The sequence below is a fragment of the Protopterus annectens genome, chromosome 9.part0 (genome assembly GCF_019279795.1).
Source record: "Protopterus annectens isolate FY-2018-M chromosome 9.part0, PAN1.0, whole genome shotgun sequence".
Classification (NCBI taxonomy): domain Eukaryota; kingdom Metazoa; phylum Chordata; order Ceratodontiformes; family Protopteridae; genus Protopterus; species Protopterus annectens.
The window spans coordinates 1,443,500,247-1,443,517,935 of record NC_056743.1 but is presented as its reverse complement, the minus strand read 5'-3'; the positions used below and the strand labels follow the sequence as shown (position 1 = coordinate 1,443,517,935).

General features: G+C 38.2%; 1 protein-coding gene across 3 annotated transcripts in view; it reads left to right on the top strand.

Moving 5' to 3' along the window:
* LOC122810955 (nucleoplasmin-like) overlaps positions 1–17,689 on the top strand; it is a 129,390-nt gene that overhangs the window by 61,147 nt on the left and 50,554 nt on the right. For all 3 annotated transcript variants that reach the window (XM_044082483.1, XM_044082482.1, XM_044082484.1), the window contains exon 4: positions 2,725–2,841. In XM_044082483.1, the coding sequence (XP_043938418.1) occupies positions 2,725–2,841 (117 nt within the window). The remainder of the gene's footprint in view (positions 1–2,724; positions 2,842–17,689) is intronic.

Here is a 17,689-nt window from a genome sequence, read left to right as displayed (position 1 = left end):
GTTCTTTTCCTGAAGTAAATAAAATCTCTTTGGTCTTGCCTACATTCAGGTCAAAGTTGTTTCCTCGCACCAACAGATTGGAGATGCTACCTCCTCTCTGTATGCCCTTTCATCCTTCTTTGTGGTGAACCTCAATTTGTCATCAGCAAAGCTGATGATATTTTTTGGACTTGTGCTCGACATAGCAGTTGTGGGTCAGGATGGTAAATAACAGTGGACTGAGAACACATCCCTGTGGAACCCCAGTGTTAATCGTGATGCACTGTGTTCTTACCTGAACACACCCTCTGGTCTCTCAATCAGGAAGTCCAGGATCCAGTTACAGAGATGTTTACCGATTCATTACCAATTCATAAATGTGCCAGTTTTTCTATCATCTGCATTGGTACTACTGTATTAAATGCAGAGCTGAAGAAGTCCGAACAGCATCCTCACATAGTAGTCTTTGCCCTCTAAATGCTCAAGTGAGTGAGTGAAGAGATCTGACTGAGGCAGCATGCCATGATGATGAGTTAGCTCTGTACGCAAACTGCAGGGGGTCAAAATCAGAAGGCAGGCATGAAAGATATTATATAAAAAAAATTTCATAACAGTGATGTCAGGAGAGACTGGTCTGTGTCAATAGGGGCTGGAGTGGTTTTTTTCTTTAAAAAAAGTCTGACAGACACAATAAAAAGAAAACGAGGGTACCCAGCAAAGAGATGTATGGTTTCTGAGAGACCTGTGACAGTCTGGTATGACTGTTTGAAGGCAGGACAGTGGCACTGAATCAAGGCAGATGGCATTAGTTGACACAACACCATGTTGAAGATGGGGGAGGGGGATGATTGATCATCATTCACAGTGGTCTTATAGGCTCGTACTAGGCTAAATGCCCTTGTGGGCTATTTTAAGCCTATCCAATTACCCCAGGCGAGAATCAAACCCTGTACCTTGTGTCTGTAAAATAAACACTTTAACCATTATGCCAACCTCTACTTAATCAAGTGAATTTCCCTTGTGAAGAAGTAAATTTGTCATATTTATGCTTTCTGCCTTCATTTCTCCAAATCATTTAACACAGTTAATCACATTGTTCTTTGCTACCTGAACTTTGTCTGCTGACTCCATTCATCAAGTTGTTCTGCAGATCATGCACTGGACAGTGTTAAATTGACCCCATTGCTGATTGCTTATGCTACAAGTACTTCTTGGTCCATTACTTTCCTTCTATATCTGTATCTATAATATGCTAGACTACTACGGTGCATGGGAACCCCTTCACTGTGTGGATTATGTACCCATTTCCATTCTGTCAACGTATGGATTAAGTCACGGCCAACAGTCGAGTGGCTTTGATCAGCTCCATACCAGACTGAATAACTCTGGGGTCTTGCTCAATAGGAAAAAAGTTTATATTCTTTGCAACAATGAATAGACCTGAGAAGATAGTCTTGGTTGAAGAGTTTAAAGTCCAGCCAGCAGGGAAGAACACTTGTTCTTTCCATCAGTTTGAAAGTCTCTTGTATAGAAGACTGATGTATGTAAATGTAGCTATTGCCATAATGAATATACTTCTAGCCATTTATATATTTCTGGTATTTTGATGAAACCTGAGCTTGCTTCAAGTCTGCAAACTAGAACGAAATTGTACTTTTTATGTAGGTTTTCACTGGTCATCCTCTAAGGGCACACTGTTGCATTCCACTTAAGCACTGTGAGTTAGACTGCCTTACCAAAGTAAGGTACACCTAAACCTTGATTATGCTCTTCTTTACCACTGCATGTATCCACTCCTTCACGTATGTTTTAGTGATGTGTCTTACAAAACTACATTTACGATGACCCCATAATACATTTTTGTACAGTTTCTAAACACTAGAATGCATGGGAGTGTAATTTTAAGCCCAGAAAAACTGATCCTACAATTATAATGAAGGGATTAGCTGCACGTTTCACCAAGGCTTTCTCCCTCTCCTGGCATGTGTGCTCTTCCGTTAAGAAAAAATGGTACCGGGGGTCCTTCCTAAAATGTTAAGCTTTGTCATACAGGTAGACTGCTATCTCCAATCCTCAAATTTGCTGATTACTTTTTTCTAGTGACATAAGTTACTTAAGGGCATTTTTGAAATGGAAAAGCAGTACTAAATAACCCACTAAAAGTGTAAAGCAACCTGTCTGCCTTTTTTGTGAAGTAACAGCGTATACAAATTATATTTTGTCTTCATGAAGGTCTTCTCATTCCTCTTAGTATGTGAATATTATTTTGAATGCCTTGTACTAAACTGCACTATTACGGTGTATGTTGAATGCCTTGCACTAAACAGCACTATTATGGTGTATGTTGAATGCCTTGCACTAAACAGCACTATTATGGTGTATGTTGAATGCCTTGTACTAAACAGCACTATTATGGTGCATGTTGAATGCCTTGTACTAAACCACTATTATGGTGCATGTTGAATGCCTTGCACTAAACTGCACTATCATGGTGTATGTTGTATCACTGGTTATTGCATAGTGCATTATCCCTAGTATGTTTTAAAGTGCCGGTTGTGTCCACAGCGGAGCATTTCTCCCTGGGCTTCCACTGAAAATGTTTTACACTGTTGTAATTCGCTGGAAAACAAACATAAGTTTTTATATACTTGCTGCTCTAATCTTCACTATGTATCACTGGTCTCCCAAAAGTAAAATGCATGTGTAATTATGAAAATGTGCCGCTAACCATCTTTATTTCCAAAGATTTGTTTAGGTGCGGAAGCTGGGGATGAGCTAAATGTTGTAGCAGTGGAATCCATGTACACTCACAATGCAAAGCCAGTAATCATTGCATCTCTCCGCTCTTCAGTCCTTCCAATGGTAAGTCCTTAATATAGCAGGCTAATTTTGTACAAAGCAGGTTACCCAACAGTCATCAGAGGATGGGAATAAATGTAAGTGATGGCAGCAAAAAAATTACACTTAATGTTGTATAAAATGTATAGAAATGAGAATCTTCCCTATTTTAATGTATAGAAATGAGAATCTTCCCTATTTTGATACTGCCATGCAAGCTTTAACAAACACAAACTTTATCAGGTTAAGCGCACAATTTTTATAAATATATATTTTTTCTGAACTTCAAAGCCAACTACTCCATTGATTTCCTCTCATAATTACTCAGCTGTAGATTAATTGGTATGTGAGATGAAGGTAAATGAATCTAATTGTGCTATCCAGTACACCTGCATGTGCTGTCTTGTAACATTCATCCTATACACCTATAATCATTCAGACTGCTAAAGTGGGTGTCCTGCCACTAATGCGTTTTGTGCAGTTGAAATTTTAACCTCCATGTAGTGTATATATGGACAGACATGATGCATGATTGAATAATGCTGACCTGTATACATTCTGTAGGACAAATGTGCACCTGAAATGGGGTGGGAAACTAGGCTCAAACTGTAGTGCAGTTCCCTGGTCTAGGGAACAGCCAAAGGTGCCCTGCTAAACATGGCTACTTTGTATCGCAAACTGCTAGCAGCATTTTTTGTGCAATGTGGAAAAAGGGACTGTATCTTGCTGCCTTGTTTTGGGAGACAAATCTGTAAGGTTTGCATGCATGTTTTTAAGCTGTGTGACAGAAATTCACCTGTAAAAAGGCTACACACCAAAGGCCCCCCTTCTACAGTGGTACACCAAAAAAAAAAAAAAAAAATCTAAAGTTTGCCAAAAGGAATGGACGTGGTCATGTTACTGGCCATAATCTCCTTGACTACAGCATGGCCACATGTGTGTGAAGGACTTGAGATATCTGTCCTTACAGATGTGGACATATTATTCCATATTTAGCTATGGAGTGAGAATCCAGGGAATTACCCTGCCAATTTAGTTGGTTTATAAACACTGAGTTGAACTTTATTATTTGATCACAGGGGCCTGAGCATGTTACAGCTGTGTACTAGAGCTATTAGGCATGACCATAAAAGACAACCTTTAAATTTGATTTACACATACAAAATGTCATCAAAAGAACACAGCAAAATCTAAGCTTACTCTACAGTAGAGTTAGAAACTTCCTCACCTCCACATCCGGATGCACCCTTGTAAATGGTTATCTTCTGCCTTCCCTTCTTTATGGAGCCCCCATCTTCACTAATCTTCATATCTGACTTGTATCTGACTTTCTCAAAAACTTGAACAATGTTACAATAAAATGACCAGATTTGCATGAAATTTTCAATGCTGTACCCACCACTGCACTGCACTGAAAACTATTAACTGGCTAGAACTACCTAAAATATATTCAGTTAATCACCAAACATAAAATCATCATTACCCAGCCATCTGCCTAGCCTTGAATTCTATACTACAAAAATACTCCTCTTAAATGGCCCCTGCAATAAATTTTTAATTGTCTCTGGAGCTTTTCTCCCTGGGCCTCTTCTGAAAATGTGCATCCACCCAGTCAGATTTTCCCAGTAAACTGTCAAATAAAAATAAATACATTTGCCTATTAACATGCTTTGAAAAGATTATGTACATGTCCAGAAAGAACACTGAAAAGTAGGTACACCCAGCCAAAACTTTGGACATTTAATTAGCATAAAATGGGAATATTCAACTGCATATAACTCTTCCCACTTCACTAGGAATGTGGTAACCTACCCCAATGCAGTTTTAAAAATCAGTGTGTGATAAAAATGATGAAAACATACAAGCACATTATCAGAGAGAGTGAGTGTAAAATTTGTGGACTTTAATGAACTGCATTGTAAAATTCTACACAATTTTTTTGCTCCTGAAAAAGGGAGAGTAAGATGTGTCCTCCTCTAAGTTGTTCATGTAGTATGTGGTTTTCTGTGTACTAGACATTTTCAAAAATTGTGTTGAAGGGGTTACTTGAGCCTGAAAATAAGGATACGCCTCCAAAAGGGGCACATCATGTACAGAGGTAAACAGAGCCTGAAAATAGGTATGTTCCTCTAAAATAGAAACATTTGAGAAGGAACAGTAAGCCACCTGAGCATGATTTGCAGTTACAGCTGTGAAACAGAGCGTAGATATCTGTACTCATAACATCCATGTTTACTGTATTAAATAGTGAAACCAAGTGATAAAGGGATGGTCAGAGGGAAGGGTGGAGCAAACTGCTAATGCCTTCAGTCCGCCCTCAGAAAAGGGTGTTTTTTTTTTTTTTAACCATAGGCACACAGGAGGGGGAGGCAGGAGCATGGTGCTATGGCTACAAAAATGCTGATATTTCAGCAGCAGAGGTGGGAAGATTAGGGCAGACATCTTGCTCTTACCCACCCTGGGACTGTGTGTATTGTGTAGGAGGTATTGTTTACACTCTGCTACAAGTTAGGGACTGCTTGTTTCCCTATCCAAGTTCTACTCACTTGTATTAAACAAACAAATCTTCTCTCCTACTACATTAATGATACCCCATTCCCAAGTCTACTTGGGAAGGGACTAAAGTGGTGCTAGGGCCAAAAAAATCATATAAAAAAATGAAAAATAACATATGCTCCTGTTAACTGATTTATATAGCTTTATAAAATGTATATGTTTTGTTCGAGTTAGCCATACTTGGATCAAGCCCACATTCAAAAGGGACCCAAGGTTGAAGCCTCCAAATTACATTACTCAACTACTACTTGGAATGTAATGTTCCTTTTATGTTGAAGACACAGCTAGCTTAATGGTCAAGGTCTTCATTTACCATGCATGAGGTACAGGGTTTCAGCCTAACCTCAGGACAATGCCTGTGTTGACTTTTGTATGTTATCCTTCCTGTGTCTCTGCATTCCCCCAAAAATATGGTGGGTGTTTCTATCATAGATTCACTGAATAATGGAACTGTGGGTAGCAACAAAAAACTCTGGATGGTGCCATATGTGACATCACTGCAATGGCCCAGTAATCAAGGAGACTCATTCCTCACCACTGGCAACAGCTAGGGGATGTACACACTGGGAGGTTGAGAAGTACATACACAGTAAAGTGCAAATTCCCTTAAGAGCACACACAGCTCACATTCAGGCTGGGGCTGGTTTCTCCCTCTTTACAGATCTTCAATAAGACTCCCCACTTGCACAGCTATAGGGTTAAGATCTCAGCTGATGGGCCAAGCCTCTAACAGTGCTTTGTGTCCCTGCCCAAATAGCTGACACACTTTTGATATTTGATTTATTATATATATATATATATATATATATATATATATATATATATATATATATATATATATATATATTATATAATTATATATGCACACACCTGGGGAAGGCTGGCATAGGTTTACTAGCTATGCCCCCTTCTGCCCAGACTATAAGGTAGTTTCCACTGCCACCAACCCCTACTTATCAGCTACTATAAGGCCCTTTATAAAGGGTGACCAATCCTACTGTGTAATGTTACTATTATCCAAATGGTAGTCTGACCAAGACTTGCAAGGCTATTTAAGAGTGGCCTGTGCAGTGTTGCCAAATAACATATGCAAGTACTGTAAGAGCTTAAATATGTTGCATAAATATCGGCCACAAAGATGGGTTTAAATATGTTTAATAATAAAAAGAATAAGACAATACTCTGACTGCAAAATCACAGGAAATATTTTAAAACAACATTGCAGGACAGTCTCAAATAAATACAGAAAACATTGCAGGACAGTCTCAAATAAATACAGAAAACATTTAAACTAATCTGTACTATAGTCTTATCTATATCTAAGAGAGATACTATGCCCTAAATCTTACTTGCAGCAAGGCAAGTGATGATGATGAGTGGATGTTCTTGTTGGGTCCAAGACAAAATAAAAGATGCACAGTCTCTGTCTGAGAGAGTCCTTAAATCAATATTAAATATTACTGTTGGGTTAGCTTGGATGACATTACTGTTTTGTCACCTGACTTCAGTTCCCAGGCTAAAACAAAAACTAACAGAATTTAACATCTCATGTGTTAAAATATACCTTTCTCAAATGTTTGCCCAGATCCTGAAAGTCCTAAAACAATAAAACACTTTTACATTTTAAACCTAGTAATTACTTCTCTTTCAAGACAATACAAAATGTCTAGCTCTAAACATTCATTATGCTACATTCATTATGCTACACTGAAACTGAGAAAGAACTTTTATAGCACAAACTTAAAGCAGTCTAATTTAAAATTATTTTCTATTGTTAAAAAGATACATTTGCACTGGTTATATAGTTTATATGCATTTCTGTTCTAAGTCAGCAGGGCATGCTGTGGTTACATTTTAGCTCAGCACATGACATAAAGTTCTGCATAAATCATATCAATATTCACAAATGACATAGAATTATGTACAAAATTAATTCCAGATACCTGGGCTGGCAATATTTCCCTATATCATACCATACATACCTCTCAAGTGCAAGAAATGTGGGCAAACACTAAAATAATGATGGGAAAAAAGCCCCAAAATAGGGAATGGTTTTAAATATTTCTCTTATAAATGTAGAATGCTGCTAGAACAGGGTTTGTATTAGCATGTATTTCCTGAAGAATATGAAGTCTGAAATTCAAATGTTATGTAGTGACTTCAACCCTCTGTGACATGCCAGGAAAAAAAACACATTTTACGAGGAACAGACCAAAAACGAGTCAAAAACCTGGACATTTTGGGAAAAGGACAGTTGAGAGGTATAGATGGTGCTTATTTGGGTAAGAGTGGTTTAGACCAAATGTGGTGTACAGTATCCTCCAGACAGGAGAACATGGATCATAGACTTGAGTGCTGTATCAGGCCTAGACACTTAAAGATGTAAAAACTGTCTCCAGATTATCTGGTCACATGTACTAATGTCACCAAAAACGGTCATGAATATTTTCTGGTTATAAGTGGGTTGAGCACCTAGTCTATTCTGACCTACACCAGGGACCCATGTTAACAGTGCAATGTGTGTATGTGCCCTATTGGCCAGTTTGTTCCTACCATAAGACCCAGCAGCCCTGGATCAATTGGCTATTGGCCAGATGGTGTCCAGTTGCCCAAACTGGGATACATGGGATAGCTCTGTTGAGAAAAAGCTGGATGTAAAACCAATCAATCCTGCCATATGTGAACTAAGGATGGCTACTCTCGGTATAGGTTTACTGAAAGGATGCAGCTTGGAGGTGGATGACATACTGCTAAGGAGGAAGGCTGCACATTCTCTGTATCTTGGATGCAAAAGGGAAGAGCAGTGCAGTAAACCCACTTGTCTTGGAATCTGAGTCTTTTTATAATACTATATTTGCGTGCACATTTCTATCGGTGTTAAAACAACACATTGCAAAATGCAAATGGTTACTTCTACATATGTGTTGGAGAACTAAAACAAGTCATAAGAAGCTACCTAGGTAAATATTCACACAACTTAAGCAAGGTCCATTATTTCAATAAAGGTCCTAGACACTTACCTGGCTGTCGATTTATATATGAGATTTTAAGAAGCCTAGCCTTGCACCCCCATGGCAGTTTTTCATTCAGTTTATATTTGAATACAGTAAGAAGTACGAGAAATACTTTACTTTGTGGAGGGGATGACTATTCCGTAGGAGTGATATTCTCTGTCATACAAACTTATCACTCCAACATGTTCTACTTATGTTGCAAGAGATAAATATCCCTTGAGACCATAGGACTTTTGAATATGTAATAGGCCTGATAGAACAAGACCTGTTGAAACTCTACTCACAAGGCAGAGGTCACCTGTCGGTGGCCTGTATGAAACTGAAGAGGGGAAGAGGCTATGACCTTGGCTTTTTTATAAGAAATCATGTGATTATTACAGCTGAACCAAAATAAATCGGGCACAATTCGAGAGGTAAAAATACAAAAAGTCAAGAACCGAGAATAAAAAGTACATAAGAACTTAATTAATGCTACTTTTAGGCCCATTTGCAGCGATGGTGGACAGGATTTTAAAACTTGTACAGGGCCTCGAGACCCACATGGTCCATGCTTCATGGGATTTCCTGAGGAAGATAAAAACTCTTTTTTTCTGAGATAAAGATATTGTATCCTAACCGTAGAGGTCATAGACCTATTTTCATGCATTTCTCAAAATATAGGGTTAGAATTATTTTATGAGGCATTAAAATTGGCTTTAATTTTTTGACAACAGGGAAAATTAGACTATAAATGGATTTTATGGAAATGGTATTAGAGAACAATTACATCTGGTTTGAAGGTGAAATTTTTAAGCATATTAAGTTAGTAGCTATGGGGTGGCATGTGTCCCCATTTTAGCAAATCTGGTGATGTTCTGGGAAAGAAGCTGTGTGTTTACAAAACACAACTGTATTTTAGCATTTTTAGATGACCTATTTATCATCCAGTGATCTTGTGGTCATCCCAGATTTTGAATACATCAACCAGTCTACACCTTTTCTAAAGTTCTCCCAACAAATAGAGGTAAACAAAATAAATTATCTAGATACAATCATCACATAAACCTCTAGAGGGTTTTCCATCTAATCTTCAGAAAACCCGTATTTTTGAATGATTATTTGCATTATAATAGTGCCCACCCCTTTATTCAAAAGAAAAGTCTGGTCAAAGGCCAGTTTGTAAGATTGATGCATATGGTATCTGATAGAAATTTATTTGATAAGAAAAGGGTCAAGTTAGAGAATATGTTTATAGAAAGACAATACCCAATTTCTTTGGTAAAATCTATTCGTGATAACATTGTTAGGAGGTGAGGAAAGAGATACTGCCCTCTTCTGGGGATTCTTCTCAACACCCCAAGTAATGTTAATATTAATTTTGGAAAAGGAGGAATGCCTTTAGAAAGCTCGAATTACATTGATTCCTCACAAAACTTGACCAGAAAAATCACCCAACTTATTGAAGAGTCCTTGCCTTGCAGTATAATACAGGATCTTATGTTGTAAAAGACATAAACTGGTATTGGTGCATCCTGACTAGTGACGATAGGCTGAAAGATGTAGTAGGATCAAGACCAAAGTTTATTGATAAAAGAGCTAGTAGTAATAAAAGCATTCAATGTAAAGGCACTTAAAATGGCAACTAGTCTGACTTAGCAACAGTTTAAAATCTGTTGTTTTTGCACAAGATGAAAATTGTTTAACCAAGGGGATAATGTACATAGCAATTTGTTCATCTGTCCATCTTTTTACATCGGAAAAACTGACAGGCAACTAAGAAAATGTATTAACAAGCACAACTATGACATCCTAAAATGTAACAAGAAGAATGCTCTGTATAGGCATTCAGCTGTATGCACAGGACTTCTGGAAGGACTGTATCAAACTAAGAGAACTTGTATGGCAAATAAGGCTATAGACACCACACACTTCTGTGGTGCTAACAAATGTACTTCTATTGTTACTGTCCTAAATCAAATAGCCAATAAACTGTGATGTAACCTGGCAGGTTAAACTGAATGTAAGAATAATATCTTAGAAAAATATGACATGTACATATTTATATGTCCTTATTTATATGCCTTTTGGTTTGTGAATTTTATTTATTTTCTTTTCTAAACATTGCCACACAATCTTATTTACATAGATTTTAAATGAATATTATTAAAGCAATGCTTTTAAATGAATATTATTAAAGCAATGCTTTTAAATGAATATTATTAAAGCAATGCTTTTATTTTGAGAAGTCATTTATCCGTGCTTTCCTTTTAAACTTAAGATACTTCACAACTGGTTTATTGGATTACCAGTTATTCAAAGTTTCAAAGTGCACTTTGGAGGATGCCTTTTATTCTGATGAAGTCCATGTTCCTTGCAGACAAAAAGCTACTTGTGAATTAAAAACTCAATAAAATGTCTGTGGTGTTTTCCAAGCCAGTGTGTGTGTGTAGTAGCTTCCTTTCTGAAGTTGGTTTTCTACTAATAGGTGGATTTGTTTTCTTCTCTTTATTACAGATGACAAAAGTTTAGACAGGTTCATGCTGAAAGGAGCATTGTATTCCATGGTCAGCCTAATGGATCTGGATGCAGTACCTTTTAGATATAATAAGCTGTGCAATAAAAAAGGATCAAAGGACAGTTCATAGTCATCAGGCTCCAAGATTTCCAACTAGGGAATTAACTTTCAAGAGTGTGTTAAGTGCTAGTATAAGAGTCCTCATGCTTGCTCTGCAGGACAACAGTTGCACACTTATGTCCATGGTTTTGACACCAGCTATTTGAAGCAGGCCTTCTCGGGGGATCTTGATGTCTTCTGCAGAGTTTATGATGGCAGACTTGGTCAGCTCCAAACTATTAACATTCTAAAGAGGAATAGCTGAAGGACTGAATCCTGGAGTGCACCAGATGACAGTTCTTTTGAAGAACCATGGTGATATTGTGGTATTCTATTCTATAAACAGTTCACTGTATAAGTTGCCAATGATTAACTAGGATATGTAATATGTAGTTTTTGCAGGACAAGTGAGACCTTTTAAACCAGTTCATTGGTGTGCATATACCATTTATGTACTTAAGGCAGTGCAAAAGGTATAAATGAAAAGAGATAAGCAGCTATTAAAAAATTAAATAAGATAAAAAGTAACAAGGCCACATATGAAAGGTGTCAAGATAAAGCAAGTATCAATTACCCTTCAAACACCTTTATTGAATTATCATCTTTATTAAACCATCATTTACAACATAAGCAATCACACATTTATATAAATGAAAACAAACCACGACACAATCCTAGTTGCAAACATTTTACATCACAAACACCCCCAGTTACAAACATTATAAATCATTTGTATTCTACCCATTAAAGGAAAATTACACCCCAGAACTAAAAACAAATGTTTTTTTCACTCTGTCAGAGTCACTCTAAGGGCTGTTATTTTTACCTTCTGTAGAAGGACTGCTTCTTTTCTGTCTCAAATCACCCTCATTTATGTTTGACTCTGACCTTGTTTTACACTGTACTTGGAAGTTATCCAGCTACAACCAGAAAATAATTAAATTGATGTCTAATGGGATCCAGTATCTGTCAGCCTGGAATGATATGGTCGACAGGCCTTGATGCTTTGCCAGAGATGGTCTTCATCTGTCACCACTGGGTTTTCGGTTACTGGCTAAGGCTCTTGCCACCCCCATAGTGCCTTTTTTAGGCAATGTCACAACTGCAAAATTCCCAGCATAAAAATAACCACTAAAAACAACATAAAAATAACCACTAAAAACAACCTCAAGGTTTTGCTGCTAAATGCTATAAGTCTAGCACTCCCTGGATGCAGTTCTTACCTTGGAAGATGCTGACATTGTGCAGTCACAGAGACTTGGTTTAAGGCTGCAGAGGGCACCACAGACATACCAGGTTACATTTCCTTCCACACATTCAGACCACAAACTGAAGGTATGAGAACTAAAGGAGGTGGTGTATCATTATTCATTAAAGATAAATGCACCTCCAGATTGGATTATACACCACAATTCTGACTTCAGGTGCAATTGACTGTTGGTAAGACCAGTCTTCAAGTCCTTTCCAGCTATAGGACCCCCCCCCCTCCTCATTCTATGAACCAGGGCATCCATTCAGCCTACTTGGAATTACTTGAGTCACTCAAGATAAACCAAACACCCTAGTGTTGGGTAACTTTAATTACCTGTCTATTGACTGGGTAAATTCTAACTCACTTGCTCAAAGGTTCCTGGCTTTTGTAAACTCCGATGCTCTGGATCAATTGGTAAATCTGTGCACACAGCCTACCTTGACTTATTCAATGCCTTTGACACAATCCCCTACTCTGGTATCCTTGATAACACTCGCCCAATTGGATATCAACCCATATATTGTCAGGTGGGTTGCAAACTGGTCACTGACAGAATTCATACAGTCAAAATGGGAGACTCCACCTTTTCCAGCAGACCCGTAACCAGTGGTGTTCCACAGGGATCGGTTCTGTGACCCCTACTGTTTGAAATTTACTTCTTTGAAGTCCAGGCAAAAACTAAAGGTCTGTGGCTGACAATTTGCTGATGACTACAAACTGGGAGCGGTTAGAGAGTCCCCTAATGATGTCAACATCGTGCAAGAGGGACTTGTGCAGAGAAATGAATGCCAAAGTCTTAATGCATTTTTTGTATTAAGTTTGGGACTATCATTCCTTCAGCAAGGGCAGTGTTCCTGCAAACTACCACCACATCAATAGCAGTACTCTAAGCATGCATTCAGTGGTGAGAGATCTGGGCAAACAGGTTGACAGCAATCTTACCTTTGCTCACCAAGTCTCCGCAGTAGTAAAAAGGGCATTTTATATTGCTCATCTCATAAGTAAGGGTATTGCCTTCAGAAAGAGAAGTTATAACTCCTCCTGTGCTCTTCTCATCAGGCCAATAATAGAGTACAACTCTTCCTTTTGGTATGCATCTCTCTAAGCACCTGCAGCAATTGGCAGGACCACAGAGGTTCCTTACAAAGAAAACTCAGGGTCTCCAGCATCTGCCATATGTCGACAGACTGAAATCACTGTAATTTTTCTCTGTGTCATACAGACTCTTCAGCGGTGACCTGCGCCTTGCATATAAGGCAATCTCTGATCCTCCTTTAATGAAAATGCTGCACAGTTCTATATCAAATGGCACCTGTATCACTTGCTCTAGGGACCTTAACCTGGTATGCAACATCAGCAGAACCTGCTGGAGGAACAGATGATCTCCCAGAGGTTACCTTGACTTTGGAACAAGCTTTCAATTCATGTTAAGCAGAGCCCCTCAATGACCCTAAGTATAATTTGGATGACTGGATGGGAAGCTGGAAACTGACCCCAGGGGTTCCTGTGTTGTTCTTGGACCGGGGATAGATGCTGACTTTAGTGCCTGTTTAAACACACTCTTGGGAATAAGGGATGAATTTGGCTAGGGTTTTAAGGGTCCAAGGGTTGTTGGCCTAGTAACCTCCTATGATCCTATGTGTAAAAAAATTGCCGACCTAAGCTGCAATCTTCATCCTTTCCACACACTTCTGAAACAAAATAGAAAAGTCTTTTGCAAACCATTGGCATATATAACTTATCCTTCCTACTCCATAACAAATCAAGTATGCCATAATTCACCTTCTTCTAAAAATACTATTATCTAAGACTACAGATTACTAACCTATTCCCAAAATTGACCTACCTGCAAAATTTTACAGACAAATTTTACAATACTTGCAAAAATATATCCTATAGGCAATATAGTTTCAGACCACTGACAGACATCTACTACATAACCAATGACACATTTACAAAACTGAGCAAAGACCACTGACAAGGTCTATCTTTAGTGAATTGAAAGGGACATTTGAAATAACAGACTATAAGTTCATAGTACAAAAATTGCAGCTTTGTGGCTTTGCCAGTGAAGTATGCAACTGGTTAGCTAACTGCTTAGTTACTAAAACCTTGAGTGTTTCAACAAGCAGTAAAAGTGCAACACTCCTAAATGCAGGAGTCCCTCAAGGTTTGGTTCCAAGTACATTTCTGTTTTGATTGCTTATCAATGACCTTCATGGTGATTACTTACCGTATAAAACATTTGCTTATGCAGACATTCTATTCCTAGAGCATTTGTCAACTTTATTTAGGATTATAAACTAATTTTATTGGTTACAGAAAAATAATGTGTGTGTAAACGCTGATAAGTGCAGTAATGCTCCTAGGCACCAAATAATGGATTGCCAATGCCACACCACTTTCATTACTGAACCCAACAGGACAAACACTTCTGGAATCTCCCAAAGATGCATTGGATTTATCCTTGACCCTGCCTTATTCTTTCCCACAAGTGGACAGGCACAAGTATTCAAAGTTCTAACCCATTTAAACTGTTTGCAAACCATCTCATCTACTTGCAACAGAAGCTAGGAAGGCTTACTATTGCTTGGGTTAGAATATGCTTTGCCTATTGTCTGTTGTGCTTGTAAGCCAAGCACAGATGTACTGCAAAAAGAATGTGTCAAAGGAAAAAACTTCAAAAGACCAATTCACGTTAGGTTCAGGTATGGCACCTTTTATTACTTGCAGCAAGGAGACAAAAACATGCACCTACAGGATTTTGCCCAACTACTAACAGGAAGTATGCTCTTCTTATACTGTTCTACAAAACGTTGCTTTCTATAGTTGACGTAATTAAACACAACTTTCTGTATTGTTCTACAGCAGATGTTACTCAGATTTTCTGCTGACATGACTGGATTTATGAAAAACATTTGAGAAAAACAACCTGACCTTAGGGGCTTTAGCCCGCTACAAGCTTCTATTGTGTAGTTCTAATACATGTGTTACATTTCAAGGTACTTTTCTAGCTTAGACACAAGTAAACACTGATAGCAGTTCATATTTTCAAGCAGTCTTTGTTCTTATTATCAATAGCTTCTGTAGCTGTGTATTTTCTCACAGCATAAGCGGAACTCCTTGTCTAAATCTCATAACATTAATACAAGTGATGGATCTATCTATTATTTTCCTGACACAAGCAGAAATTATCTGCTTCCCTGTAAATTTCCAGAGCATAAGCAAAGATTACAACTGCGCATATTTCATGACAATACAAGATTGGAAAGCTTCTGCAGTTTGTACAGATTTATGCAGTGTAAAATAGAATAAATGTGTTAACCCTTTTCAAACCTTAAATGCACTAAGCATATTACTAATACATACACTAATACATATTTTTCTAACATTTCCCTTTTAATACTTTTATTCTACTTTCAAAATAAGCATAAACAGTTTTTCTTCCCCTAACCTCTTCCTACTCAGGATTTGCAGTTAAGAGAGTCATTCAGTTTAAAATTATGAAAGCATTTTCAATTTTTTAACAGTTCTTCAAACTCGGCACCTTGATATAAGGTTTCTGAAACTGACATGTCTATAAGGTCTTTGATCAGTCTTTTCATGCAGGGGATGCCACAGAAAACACATACTCCCAGTAGGATCATTCCTACACAAATGGCAATCAGGATGTTCATTAGGATAGTACCCCACCCCCCCCAAACCATTTCTGGAAAAAGTCCGTCGGTGGGTTTGGTCCTGGTTTAGTCATGTCTGACACTTGCTGAATTACCTCAAGGTGATTGTCTATCTCGTGTTTATGGTCGGGAATATACAAACAGCACTCCTCCTGGATTAAAGCGCAAGTACCGCCTCTCACCACTGGGGTGAAGTCAAGACCCATGCGGTTTTGAAGCACTACAGTTCTCATGGCATTCAGTTCATCAGTCACCAATTCTACAGCGGAAAAAGTTGCATTGCTCATTACTTCGAGAAGTTTAGACAGTTTTCTCAGCTCCCAGATTGATTTCACTGCTTCATATGCTGGTAATATATCTGCCCACGATATAACACTGTCACTCAAGTCCATGTGTGTCAGTTTATTGCCTATAGAATTATGGTTTTTCCAGCATGCATCGATTTGTCCCACTGGATTTACAGGTTTCTTGATGGGTTTCTTGACGACCTCTCGGACATTCCAAATTTTCCCTCTAGGTAAGACTGCCATGTGTCATATGGCCAGAACCAGGTAGCCCAAAAAACAACTGCCGGACCAATTCTCAGGTAACCACTTGTATGCTTTCCTACCACATACAAAATAACAATCCTCTACTTTAGTAGTAACTTTACTATGAATATACACTTGTCCTGCATGAAACATTTTTCTATCAATTATAGACAGTTGTTTATAAAGAACAGAATCATGTTTTACTTCATTAATTGTTTTGTGTATCAATTCAAAAAATTTATCATAGTTTGTATTACAATAAGAACCTGCGTGTTTAGCTTTAGTGTAGCATCTATAAGGAACAGTCACATTGCAATTGCTCCAACCCACCTGAACAGTATCATTTTTATAAAAAAACACAGTCCCTTTTTGTGGAACGGACAAGTGCAATGCTATTATATCTTGTGATATAACAGTTGATGTATCATAAATCAAGTTTTCCCAGGTCTCATTGACTCCTAGGGGGACTGAAGTCATTAATAATCCACGTATGCTGTCGGCAAAGCTGTGCAAATCCAGCAATTTGAAACATTGAAAGTCTCAGCATACACATATTTGATGGCCTGGTAAGTGTTGAAGTTGGCAGTCTATGAGCAATGCTTCACGTTTATTCAGTTCAGTTTGTGTGGCTGGGAAAAGGAATGGCCACAACAAAAAGATTATTCTCACTAGTACAGTTAACAGGATGATTATGCAATACTTCTGAGGAAATGGTTCTGCATTCCTGTTTTCACCAACTCTTCCAAGTAGTTTTATTTGGATTTTTCTGGATTCTATCATTTTTGCTCTTGACATGTGACAAGATTTTTGTCCAGTTCAAAGTTCTTAACTAGTTTGCAGTGCGTTAGGTGGATCCACGAGGCCCCCTCTGCAATTTTGACTGCAGTAGGTGTCGACAGGAGCACCTGATATGGACCTTCCCACTTTGGTGTCATCCAGTTTCTCTTTTTGAGTGTTTTCACCCAGATCCACTCCTCAGGTGCCACCGCCACTTCCGATGTCTCTATTTGTTCTTTATCTGAAACAGAATTTGACTGCAACAGATGTTTAGAATTCAACAAATTTCTCATATACTCTGCTAGTGTACAGTCAGCTTCCTGGTCTGCGGGCATGAGAGGTTTCCACTGAGGTATATAATAAGCTCTCCCAAATAGTTTTTCAAAAGGAGTTGATCCTTTTGCATTCGGAACAGTTCTCATGCTCAACAGTGACAGGGGCAGACAGTACACCCAATTATTTTCTGTTTCTGC